Here is a 12,123-nt window from a genome sequence, read left to right as displayed (position 1 = left end):
AAAGAAGCTTTCTTGAAATTAGTTTTTAGTTTGCATATTCTCTCTGCACCACTTTATCACTAGTAACTGCTGCTGCTGCTGCTGCTCTATATATAATAAATAAAATAATACACAGTGAAATAAAAATTAATCACAACAATGAATGAATGGAAGAAGGATGGAAAAAATGACTGTTCTGCTTTTTAATTTGTCGTCTTAAAGCAGTAAAGTAAAATGAAATAAAATTTATTTTTAAGAAAAAAGCAACTGTCACTGGATAGTAACTACCGGCTGGCAGGCGGGCAAGCATTTACTTCTTGTTCGTTCGGAAAATCGATTTTCACTTGTTGTATTTTGGCGGCTTTGATCTTCTTCATCCACAAGAAACAAATCCAGACGTTTCTTCTAATTATTAGCCATATTATCAGTCGGTCAACAACAACATAAACTTCTTCTTTTCCGTCTCTCCTGATATTTTCTGCTTGTTGCGGTGAGGTAAAAAGAAAAAAAAAGAACAAAACTTGATTCTTCTTCTTTTTCGATAAACTGTTTCATCAAAACAGCGGACCCTTTTGTTGTGGTGGTGGTGCGTGGGCGTAATTGAGAGTTGGTGACTGGAACGCGCGCGCAACTGCGATAAAAGGGATGGAGAGGCAAAAACAAACAAATAAACAAACAAACAAGCATAATAATATACGGTGGTCAGGAGGCAGGAAAAATAAGCAAGCAGTTTTTTTAAGCACAGTAGGCGAACGTCGTCGAACAGATAGATAGAGAAAAGGATAAATTTCGCCCAAAAAAAATATATATATTCTAGGTAAAATAGTGTATAACCTGAGAAAAAATGATCGAGGAAAAAAAAGAGGATGTCAGTTGTCAACAGAACAAGCGAGGCAAACAAACAATATGTACAAGCGGAAGAATTGTGAATTTCAATCATCACGAAGTGGATGGAGGAGGATGTTCCCTCAAATCACGATAGTGAACTTTCATGTGAGCGTTTCGACTTTTCACTTTTGAGAAAACCCTTGAAAAAAACAAGTAATAAAATAGCAACAGCAGCTAAATAAAAGTTTCTTTACGTATAATAGAATAGTGTCGGTTGCTTACTTGCCGCAGAATTTACAAGAGAAATGAATGGGCGAGACGTAAATATCGGCGCTGCCGGCAGCAGTTGCGCCAACGGCGCCGTTGCTATTGTTGTTGCTGCTGCAATGAGGCTGCTGCAGCTTTTTCTGTTGCTGTTCAACTTCCATCGCAGTGACGGACAGTGTGGGAACGACGACGGTTTCCGAAACAGTCGGAGATGTGCCCTTGGCGTTGCCAATTGTTGGAGTGCCGGTGCCGGTACCGGCGTTGGTCACTTCAGCACTGGTTGCCATGGCAACGGAACCGGAAGTAGAATTTGAATTTTGTTCGACCGCCGCCGGCGAACAGCTTCTCAACGATCGCTTCATGCCCAGTTCGAGGTATTCGCGTTGTTGTTTTGTTCGTCGATATTTTCTGTAACTTTTTTTGAAAAGCGTTTTCCAAGAATAATAAAACGAAATGCACTGCTGAACGGACTTTGTTTTCACCTAAAATTCAGAAAAGCAAAAAATAAAATAAAGCAATAATTGATATTTCATGTAATACTTTTTTCGAGATCTCGTTGAAATCTTTGTCAAATTTTAACAATGCCGTTTCGAAAGTTTCAATTTCTTCCGGTGACCACATGTGTACATCTGAGCGAAAGCGACAGGAAAAATTGATATAATACTGTTATTCTTTTTTGAATCAAATTCACCTGGATAATTGCACGAATGTAATGGATGTCCTTCTGGAAATGGATTTTCAGAGTTGAGTAGACGCAACGCTGCTTCCTTAATTAAAAATATGTTAAAAACAACAAGAACAATGTTCACACACTTTGACATTGCCACCGCAGTCGTACAACAAGTGCCAAGCCAGTTCAGAATTCAAGCCGCCGCCTAAAACTGCCGGACTGTTAGCCAATTTCAACAAAGCGTTTACTAAAAAGAAAAGAAAAATCGAATAATAAATAATATTTGAAAATGGAAATTTTTTTTTATACGTACATTCAGCATCGGTGACATTTTCCAAACATTTCGGATCAAAAACGAGAGTTTCACGATCTTCCGGCTTATCATCCATCGATACTAGTGGAAAAATAAAAATCAATAAACGAACAACAACAACAATAAACAATTCGTACAATCCATCGGTGGAATGACAGCTTGATATTCGTTGCCAACGTTGATATGGCTGTAAAAATTTGGATTGTAAAAATAAAACAATGAATGCGAAACAAAAATACGTGCAATGAAAATATATTAATTGTGATAAATCTTACGGTAGAGAATCCGTTTTGACGGGCGAATCGGGCGGTGATGGGATAGCGGGACTGACGCAATCGCTGGTTGTATAGCCGGCGGCAGCGATGAGCGCGTTCAAATTCGGATTGTCCCAAAACGATTCGCGGCCGAAGCCGGTCGCCGGTGCGCTTTTCGGCTGCGCCGGGCAAGGCCGGTGAACGCGACAAAACAAACCCGAGCCTTTGCGCAGAGGGCTGAGAATCGGCGGCGGCGTGTACGGGGTGCGCGCCGGCACGCCGAATATCGACGCGAAGCTGCTTTCGGAAATTGTCGGCGAACGGAGTTGACTTTGGAAACGGTTGAAGAAAACGTGCGGCGGAATGACCAACGGCAACGGTTTGAATTTGGACGCCGACGTCGCCGCCGACGAACGACTATTGCGACGGCTGGGAGCAGCCGACGAGCCGGCGCCGGCGCGTTGCAACGACTCGTCCGATTTGCCTTTCGCGCCGGCGGCTGCCAACGGCTGCGAGTCGATGTGGCGCAGGGAATAGGAACGCGCGCGACTCCACTGCGAGCCGTCGGTCATGCCGTTTTTTCTCAACAGTGAAAAAATACTGTCCGGCTTGCCGCGGCTTCTTCGTCGTTGCTGTTGCTGAGGTTGAATTTGAGCTTGAGATTGCTGAGGTTGTTGTTGTTGTTGTTGAGGGTGGTTTGTTGTCGTGGTCGTGGTCGGTCGTTGCGGATTGGAAAGCAACGAACACGGCGCGGTCATGTGACGCTTGCGGTCGCTTTTCACTTTCGTACTGTTGTCGCAGTCGCCCATGTCGACCAAGTCGAAATTCTGAGTCGCACCAAAATCAAAACCCAACAAACCGAGTTCGGCTTCCGATACCGCGCCGCCTCCACTGCCGGATGCCGGTGGCAAGAGGAAAAAATCCAAATCCGACGCCGTGGCCGAACCGCCGCCTCCGCCGCCACCGCTACCGCTACTGGCGGCGTTTGCGCCGACGACGGCGTCGTCGTCGTCAATTACCAACGACGGACCCGTCGGATCGAACCGACCCACCGTCGGCGTGTAGAACGGCAAACACAACGACGCCGAACCATTGTCAACGACGCCCCTTCCACTGGCCAAACCACCGGCCACGCCCACACCCAAGCCGGCCGGAAACGACATCAAACGCGACCGTTGATAAGCCGGCTCGGCGAGAACATGGCGCTGTTGCTCGCTGCTCAGACACAAGCTGCTTCCCGAATAGCTTCGTCGTTCTTTGCCATGCGCGAACTGGTCCGACTCGTAGAGCAGCGTCGAAGTCAAATCGGACGACTGTTCAGTGTCGTTTTTCGAATCAAACTGGGCAAATGAATCCAAATTTGGCAAAACAACATTTCGGCTCGCTACTGTGGCGACCGACTAGAAAACAAAAAATCAACAAACAAACAAACAAACAAACGATAATCTGTCGACAAAACTTCACTTCCTATATACTTTATCACATGCGTCGACAAATAACAAACACTTTTGCAATTTTGATGAACTTATAATTCAATTGAAACATTACTTTGAAAAGAAAACAATTTATAAAAATGTCATTTGTCAATGGTACATACAGTATGAATGCAAGCAAGTAAGTGGTTGAAATTAAATGAAGAAGAAGTAAAAAACAAATTAATCATTCGACAGCGTTGCAATTTTGTGCAATCGATCAACGGCATATTTTAAGGGGTAAATTGTTCGTTTTACCTGCGGAACTGTACTTCTCGTTGGAGCCACTTCGGCAGTGGTGGAAGTGAATTCCATCACCGACAGCTTATTCTCGTCAGTGCTGTTCACTCTGGTCGAATCACCGTTGTGACTGGACACCGACGATTCACCGGACACGGCCGGCGGCCATTTCAAATCCACCTCGTTCATCGGCATAAGCAACGCCTGTTGCAGGCTACGATCACCGGACGCGTTCATCGGTTGCTTGTGCGCGGCCCAACACCGCTACTAGCCGTCCAAGGAGCTAATTTTTGCTGAAAAACCTCAACTGCTATCACACAAACAATCAACTAGCCGCCTGGCCGAACTGATTGGTTATCCGGCTGCCACCTTTGGAAAAATTTTTTTTTAAATAATTTTCCGACAAACTTTCGCTCGCGCACTCTTCACACGCAATAATCACACGCCGTCGACCAATACAGACAGAATACAATACAGAAAACGACCGAAAATGGGGCTAAATTTCACAACACGCGAACCCTGTTTTCAAAACGTAATAAACACAACCCCTTTCAAATGAACAATTAATCAAAAACAATCAAACGCCGCCATCCGCCAAACTCATTTTCACTGAAAGCTTCAAAAATAAGCGCCACCATTATAAATAGCAACTAATTAACTAAGAAATCAAAAAAACCAAACAGGCATCGTGAAATTAATAAAATATCAACGTCACACTGTCATTGAAACAACAAACAGTGCTGCAACTTAGCTCATATTATTAGCTAGCAACTTTTTCAATTTTTCATGTTTATGGATTAAAATTTTCAAACAATATATTCAAGTGCCATTTGCAACAATCAATATATGCAAGAAATGGCAAATGTTGAAATGTACTATAACCACCGAACAAACCACTGAGAAGTGGAAATTTCACAACTGTTCACTTTCAATGTGCAACTCTGACTAAACTGAAAGCTGAATGGCAAGCACTATTCAAATACAATCATAAATTGCAAACATATCCAACTAACAATAGACAAATTTATAGCATAAAATCACTGTTGCCAATGCAAAATTAGTTGGCATTTTGTCAAAAGAACACGTAGTATCAAAAAAACAGCAACATTTCATTTAGCAAAGTAAAAAATATGATTTACCGCATCATATGTTGGAGAAGAAACAAAAACAAAATAAAGTGAATCAATTCGAAAAGCTAAAAATTGAAAACTTTTTTACCTAGCTGACCATTGAAATATTTATGAAGAGAATAGATCAAACAAGGAAGCGAAGTTCAACAGGAATATCATTGAAGAAGTTACGCAATTTCTGAAGCTTACAATGTACAAAAATAGAAATACTTTTCTTTGCTGCAACAACAATTGAATTTTCATTTCTTAAAATTAACTTTACGAGCAATCATTAGAAGCATCAATCACATAGGGCTGAATTTAACTGGCACTACGCAAATCTACAGTATGCAACCAAATTTCCTATTAACATTACGTAGCATTCAATTGCAATTTTAAAATTTATACATGAAAAACAAATATTAATACAAATTAGTAATGCAAAACTATTTACAAATGTAATGTTGCAATTGCTGAAAAAATTATATGATAATGTTTTTTCAGTATACAAAATTACTGTATTACCAAGAATATGATAAAATCTCTATTTTGAATTGGAACAAAATTATGAAGTACACCTTTACAATTTTATTTTTTATAATAATTGAAAACATTTAATAGCGTTCATAATATTGCAGTAGTTACGACGATTAAACTTGAAAATCATTAATAACAAAAAATGCTTCCGTGGCATACATTTAAACCCATTGTAAGTGTTTATTGGCATGTGTTTGTTAAAGTAATGCCTTTATAGAAAAATGAATTTATAGAAACTATTCATTTATTCGATTACTAGACTGATGTTATTATCATAAAATTATACAATTTTCCGTACTACTTTGTTAAACATTATCAAAGAACAGTACTATTTATTTATTTAAACTTGAATATTTTATAGCTTATTTTGCTTTATTCATTAAAAGCTTTGTTTCACAAAAGAATAAAAGTGAAATTGTTTAGGAAAGCCGTTGTTCATTTACGTGAATAAATTGTTAATAAATCCTGATTGTCATGCAAAGTAACCTTTAAAATGCAACATAAGCTTCACATTCGCACATTAGGAATTATTTTCAAGTAGTTCGATTCAGATTTGAAAAAAAAACATTTTTTAAGTAAATTGATCTTGAATTACATTTGATTGATTGGAAATTTTGTATTTTTGATTGGTTATTTTTTTTAATTTCATGTTTCACATATTTGTTTTTCTGAATTAATCGAACAGTTCGCTTAAATGTCATGTAATGTTCTTTTCTTATGCTTATAATAGGTAAAACTATAGCATTATAGGTATAACCGAAATAAAAACGAGCAAAAGCTTTTTAATTTTCAGAATGTGTTATTAATGTACTAATTTGCATTTTGAAATTTTAGATTCTTTCAACTGAATAGAATTTGAATGAAAACGAAGAAGAAGAAGAAATCGAATTTGCCTGATGAAATTTCAATAAAATCTACAGATGAAACGTTTGATTTTCTTACCGATTTTGAAGAGATAACAGATTACACTTGTTTGAAATCAACGACAATCAATGATAAGAAGAATACAAGTAAGAAGCGTAAGCTTAAAAATAAGCAGAGCCGTGCAATAATTGATAAGCAAGAAGCAAGTGGGAAAAAGAGTAAATTGGAATCTTTTGAATCCGGTAAATATTGCCTTGAAGTGATTTTGCATGTAAAGTTAAATGAATTGTTTGTTTATGATTTGCGTTTGTTTGCATTATTTTTCATAATTGTTTGTTGATTGTTTCAGTTGATGAAAATTATGTCCCCGGAAAGAAGTTAAAGAAATGGCAAGAGCTGTTTGTACCGGAAGAAATTCTTCATGCGTTGGACGATTTGGAATATTTTGAACCGACACCAATTCAAGCATTGTGCCTTCCTCCGGCAATACGTGATCGTCTTGACATTTTAGGAGCTGCAGAAACGGTGCATATTAAAAAAAAATATTTTATTTTTATTCATTCATATGATTTGATTTGATTTGATTTTCGTTTCAGGGAAGTGGAAAAACTTTGGCATTTGGCATTCCTGTTATCGCTGGCTTGTTGTCTGAAAATTCCGATTCTCAAATTCATCCTTCTGCACTGATTCTTACACCCACCAGAGAATTGGCTATTCAAATAAAAGATCATTTGAGTAGTATAATGAAATATACAAATCTGAAAGTATGATAATAATAATAGTTTTAAAATAATAAAAATGAAGAAATGAAGATTTTAGTTAACTACAGCTACAGGAGGCCTTTCCGTACAGAAACAACAACGCCTATTGAAGGATGATCCAGATATTGTTATTGCCACTCCAGGAAGATTGTGGGCTTTGATTTCAGAGGTGAGTGCAGCAGTATTTGATTTCCTTTCTTTTTTATTATTCATACTTGTAGGACTGTGAAGGACTTGAAAATTTGCATAAAATTAAATACTTAGTTATTGACGAAATTGATCGAATGGCAGAAAAGCAGAATTTCGCAGAATTTTCTCAGTTGCTTGAATTTTTAAATGGGTAATTTATTTGTGTTGGTTTATTGTTTTGAAAGTGTGAATTTGTTGAATATTATTTCAGAGATGAAAATGCAATCAGAAAACGGCAGACGTTGGTCTTTTCGGCCACGCTTTCATTCGTTCACCCAATGCCGAATCGTCTTCTGTCGAAAGCAAATGCAAAACCACTGTCACCTGAAGAAAAAATAGGTTAGTTTAATATTTATAGCAATTTCAAAAAAAATTTGCATGTATATTGAAAATTTGATGATGTGTTGTAGAAAATTTGATATCATTTTTATCGATGCGCCCGAAGAGAAAAGTGATCGATTTATCATCAAAGCATGGTCTTTCCAGTTCATTGGTCGAATCTTGTTTATTTTGTAGCACATTAGAAATGAAAGTAATTGGTTATATATATTTTTTTTAAAAAAATTTCATTTGAAAAATGTTTCAGGATACAAGTTTGTATTATTTTTTGCGCCATTATCCGGGACGTACTTTAATTTTTGCAAACAGTGTCAACTGCGTCCGTCGATTGAAAAATTTATTATCATTGCTGAAATTTAAAGTTTATTTTTTGCACGCGGATGTGAATCAGAAGAAGCGTTTGTCGAATTTGGAAAATTTTACAAGTAAAAAAATTTTTTTAATATAATTTGTATAATTTTGTAGAAGTATTTAATTGTGATCAAACTTTCAGACAATGACAACACCGTTTTGGTCGCTACTGATGTCGCAGCCAGAGGATTGGATATCAAAAATGTGCAACACGTTGTTCATTATCAAGTGCCAAGAACTGCCGAGGTGAGCAGGGGATGATGTTGTGTTGCTCAAGCAATTTGCGATGAATTTGCATTTTCCTGCAATGAATTGTTGCATTGCTTTCTTTCTTTTGCAGACTTACATACATCGCAGTGGACGTACGGCTCGGCTGAATCAAAGAGGTCTCAGCTTGATGCTTGTCGACAAGCAAGATGTGAATAATTTTCGCCGCGTTTGCAAAACATTAAAACGTGGTAATTGGATGCAGGTTTTGTGAATTTATTTCTAATTTAATTTAATGTAATTTTCCTAGGGAAAGATTTGCCAGTATTTCCGGTCGATTTTGAACTGATGAAATTCTATTCCAAGCTGGTACGAATAACAAGCGAATTAGAATCACTAGAGCACAGGCGAAAAGGTGTTAGCGCTGAAAAAAATTGGTTTCAAAAAGCTGCCAAAGAAACCGACATTATTCTAGACGAAGATGTATTGCAAAATGATGCGTATGCGTTGTTCATAAATATTTATAAATATTATAGCTATTTATAAGTGTTTTTACTCATATTTAGAAGAGAAGAAAATGAACGTAATGTGAAAAGTCGAATTGATCATTTGAAACGACAACTTTCAGCCCATCTTGACGAATTGAATCGTAATGTAAAGACTCTTTCGAAATATCCATCGTTTAATATGAAAAGTGCAGCAAATGATGGTAAAATAATTCGGTCTACTCTTCTGAATAATAATATATAATTTATTATTTTTACTTGATTCAGATGCTACTACAGTTTATCTTCCGGAAAGTGCAGTCGATGCAGCTTTGGTGAATGTGGATTTGAAGAAGCCGAAATTTGTCTACACGACGAAATCAAAAGCAAGACAATCTCGTGGGAAATTGAAAAAGAATCTGAAAAAGGGAAAGAGAAAATTGAAAAAGAAAGGGAAATCCAAAAGGAGAAAATGAACTGAGTATGCCTGGTTTCACATCTTTATATAAGGTGATGTTTTGTGCATTGTTGCAATTTGTATTATAATTGTTCCGCGTTTGTTTTAATAATAATAGAAACAAGTAAATTTATGCATAAATATCATCAATAAATTAGGTTTTTTTACTTAGCATAATCATTAATTTTACACAAATCATTCTCCTACGCCTGAATGTGAATTTTGAGCTAAAAAAGTATGATGATGGATCAATCAGCCTTGTCGGTCAACCTGAGCAGTAAGATTCGATTCACTGTAAACAAAAAAAAGAATCAAATTGAAAAGCTACAAACAACTACGGTTAAGAAAGCATTTTTGAATATGAGGGATGTGGGTTTTTTTGGCTTTTCAAATTGTTAATCGAAAACGAGCATTTTCTTTTTTCCTGTGCCGGTCAAAGATTCTTCCATTGCACGTCGAAAATCTTTGAAAGGTACCGATTCGTAAAGCGGCATTTTCAATTTGCCACTCAACGCCAATTCAGACAATTCATCCAACATTTGAATACGCTGCTGGCGATTTTCCGGCTTCTGATCCCAGTCGGTTAGCCAAAATCCCAACACTTGGATGTGCTTGAAAATCAACGCACCAGATGGAATTTGCAACGCTTGTTTCGACATGCCGCCGTACGTGACCAGCTTTCCGCCGGCAGCCAGGGCGCCGGCCAAGTACAACGTACTTCTGCCTGAAACGCAGTTCAACGCCAATTTCGGTGGTCCGAGTTGTCCAAATATGCGTTTACTTTCGTCCTGAAAAGGTAACCAAAGAAAAAAAACTTAATGGATTCACTTTAAACATTAATCATATGGAAAAATGCAAATTATGTAAAAATATTTTAACGTTTTCAATTTTTGCACAAAACCTTTTCTTCAACAGTTGGTTTGTCGTATGTATATTATAATTAGGTGATTGATTGACTCAGTGATATAGATATTTTTGAACGCAACAATATTATTTAAAAATAATAAATAAAGTAATATATATAAGCAGAAGATGAATTTTCAAAGTTGAAAATGTTGACATGCTTCAAATACCAGTTTTCAATAAATAATTATTGATCAGATAATTTATTTCTAGACCTTAATGGACTAAACCGATGTTGTTGTCGTCATCTCTGAATGAAACAGATGTTGTAAATTTCATAAAATTCATTTGATTATTATCATTGAAATTTCGTCTGCTTATAATTTTTTACATTACCTTGAATTGAGTGTCAATGACGACGTGATCAGCTCCAAGACTGCGCAAATATTCGGCAGTTTTTCCACCGTCGTTTTTATCTCTGATAATGTTGACTGTCTTGTGTCCAAAATGGCGGGCCAACTGGATGATCAGTTGGCCGACGGCACTGTTGGCCCCGTTTTGCAGCACCGCATCGCCTGGTCCCAGTTTGACATAGTCTTTGAGCATACGGTAGGCGGTGCTTGGATTCACCGACAACGTTGCCGCATACTGGGCCGGAAGTTTGTTGTTCACTTTGATCAAGTGGTCGGGCGTGGTGATGCCACAGGTGCGCCAGGCGCCAAAACCCGGATGCGACGGTATAGCCCAGTCGCCCACTTGAAACTCTTTCACCTCCGGACCCAGTTCTTCGATCTTCATCACGCAGTCGCCACCGCCCACTGCTGGCAACGGCGGCTTCACCGGATAGACCCCTTGCACTTGGTTGATGTCGGACGGATTGATGGACGCGGCCAGCATTTTGTACCTCACTTCACCTTTGGACAGCGGCTTCAACTCTTCCGTACGTTCGTGAAGAACTTTCGACGGATCCCCATATTCGGCATAGACCATCTGCAGTGATTGCAGCGAACGTTTGTGCACAAAAAATGAACCTGCAGACGACCAACGAAACAACATTTTTGTGTACACTAAAAGCATATTAATAATAATAATCATAAACAAGCAAAATTTATGTTGGAAAAATTTGGTGCAACGCGTCGAAAACTACACCACAGCCAACAAGCAAAGTGTCCAATTTCACCACTGAACAAATTCAAACTAACTTGCTAGCATCGATGAAAGACGAGTGGGACTGTCAAGAAAAAAGACAAATTGAATCCGTTTGTTGATTTAAAATATGATAAACTGAAAATAGCTTGTTGACAACAAATGTGATGCTTCGAAACTTGTTTCGTTGCAATTTTCATTTTTCATCTGTGCAAAATTGCAAAAAGAGTGCAAATGCAAAAGCACCAAAACTAAATAGCAAATGAAGTATTATTGACTTTAAGAATGTTTATCAATTTGGAAATGGAAGAAAATGTTCCACGTAAAATGACATGCCAAACTGAAGCCACCTCAAATGCTCAATCTGCAACATCAGTGACTACAAATTTACAGTATGGACAACTTTCAAGTACCTTATAAAGTTGCAATGAAAAAATATATATTCAATTGAATTTTTTACCATCTGAAATCTCATAATATATGCCAAATAATACATTGACTTTATTAATGCTGTTTAAATTTCAGTAATCTTCTATTTCAATATGTATGTCTTTTTAAATTCAAAATGTTATACATTTACAATAAAACAATGATTAAATAATTTCTATTATTGAAGTTTATGTAGCACTTTTCTTGAGTAAAACATAATGCGCATTGAATCTTTATTTTTATTCCTACTGTAATATGACGTATTGTTTAAATTTGGTATACACTTTATAGTGTTATTAATTGTAATAATGAATGTTTAATTTTGATTCTATGACGCTGCGTGAATTAATAAAAGTGTAAATTGTTCATCTTCTGTTTTTGTG

General features: G+C 37.4%; 3 protein-coding genes across 3 annotated transcripts; 1 reads left to right on the top strand and 2 right to left on the bottom strand.

The window, feature by feature from the left end:
- Window positions 1-918: 918 nt before the first annotated feature.
- Window positions 919-4,260, bottom strand: Tsp_07032 (zinc finger protein). The gene is made up of 8 exons (XM_003380839.1): window positions 4,042-4,260; window positions 2,353-3,711; window positions 2,058-2,244; window positions 1,888-1,991; window positions 1,766-1,841; window positions 1,615-1,703; window positions 1,090-1,556; window positions 919-1,006 (listed from the first exon to the last, which is right to left on the bottom strand). Exons 1-8 carry the CDS (start codon window positions 4,258-4,260, stop codon window positions 919-921), a joined length of 2,589 nt encoding a protein of 862 aa, XP_003380887.1.
- Window positions 4,261-6,528: 2,268 nt separating this feature from the next.
- On the top strand, window positions 6,529-9,341 carry Tsp_07031 (ATP-dependent RNA helicase DDX24). The gene is made up of 13 exons (XM_003380838.1): window positions 6,529-6,775; window positions 6,883-7,058; window positions 7,130-7,297; window positions 7,353-7,463; window positions 7,516-7,634; window positions 7,695-7,822; window positions 7,894-8,015; window positions 8,070-8,183; window positions 8,288-8,419; window positions 8,514-8,631; window positions 8,691-8,889; window positions 8,947-9,089; window positions 9,154-9,341. The coding sequence occupies exons 1-13, from the start codon at window positions 6,529-6,531 to the stop codon at window positions 9,339-9,341; spliced, it is 1,965 nt and encodes a 654-aa protein (XP_003380886.1).
- Window positions 9,342-9,717: 376 nt separating this feature from the next.
- Tsp_07030 (oxidoreductase, zinc-binding dehydrogenase family) lies at window positions 9,718-11,511 on the bottom strand. Its single transcript, XM_003380837.1, has 3 exons — window positions 11,451-11,511; window positions 10,562-11,232; window positions 9,718-10,110 (listed from the first exon to the last, which is right to left on the bottom strand). Exons 1-3 carry the CDS (start codon window positions 11,509-11,511, stop codon window positions 9,718-9,720), a joined length of 1,125 nt encoding a protein of 374 aa, XP_003380885.1.
- Window positions 11,512-12,123: the final 612 nt, after the last annotated feature.

The sequence above is a fragment of the Trichinella spiralis genome (assembly GCF_000181795.1).
Source record: "Trichinella spiralis strain ISS 195 chromosome Unknown Scfld2, whole genome shotgun sequence".
NCBI classification, from domain to species: domain Eukaryota; kingdom Metazoa; phylum Nematoda; class Enoplea; order Trichinellida; family Trichinellidae; genus Trichinella; species Trichinella spiralis.
This window is presented reverse-complemented; position numbering and strand designations above follow the sequence as displayed.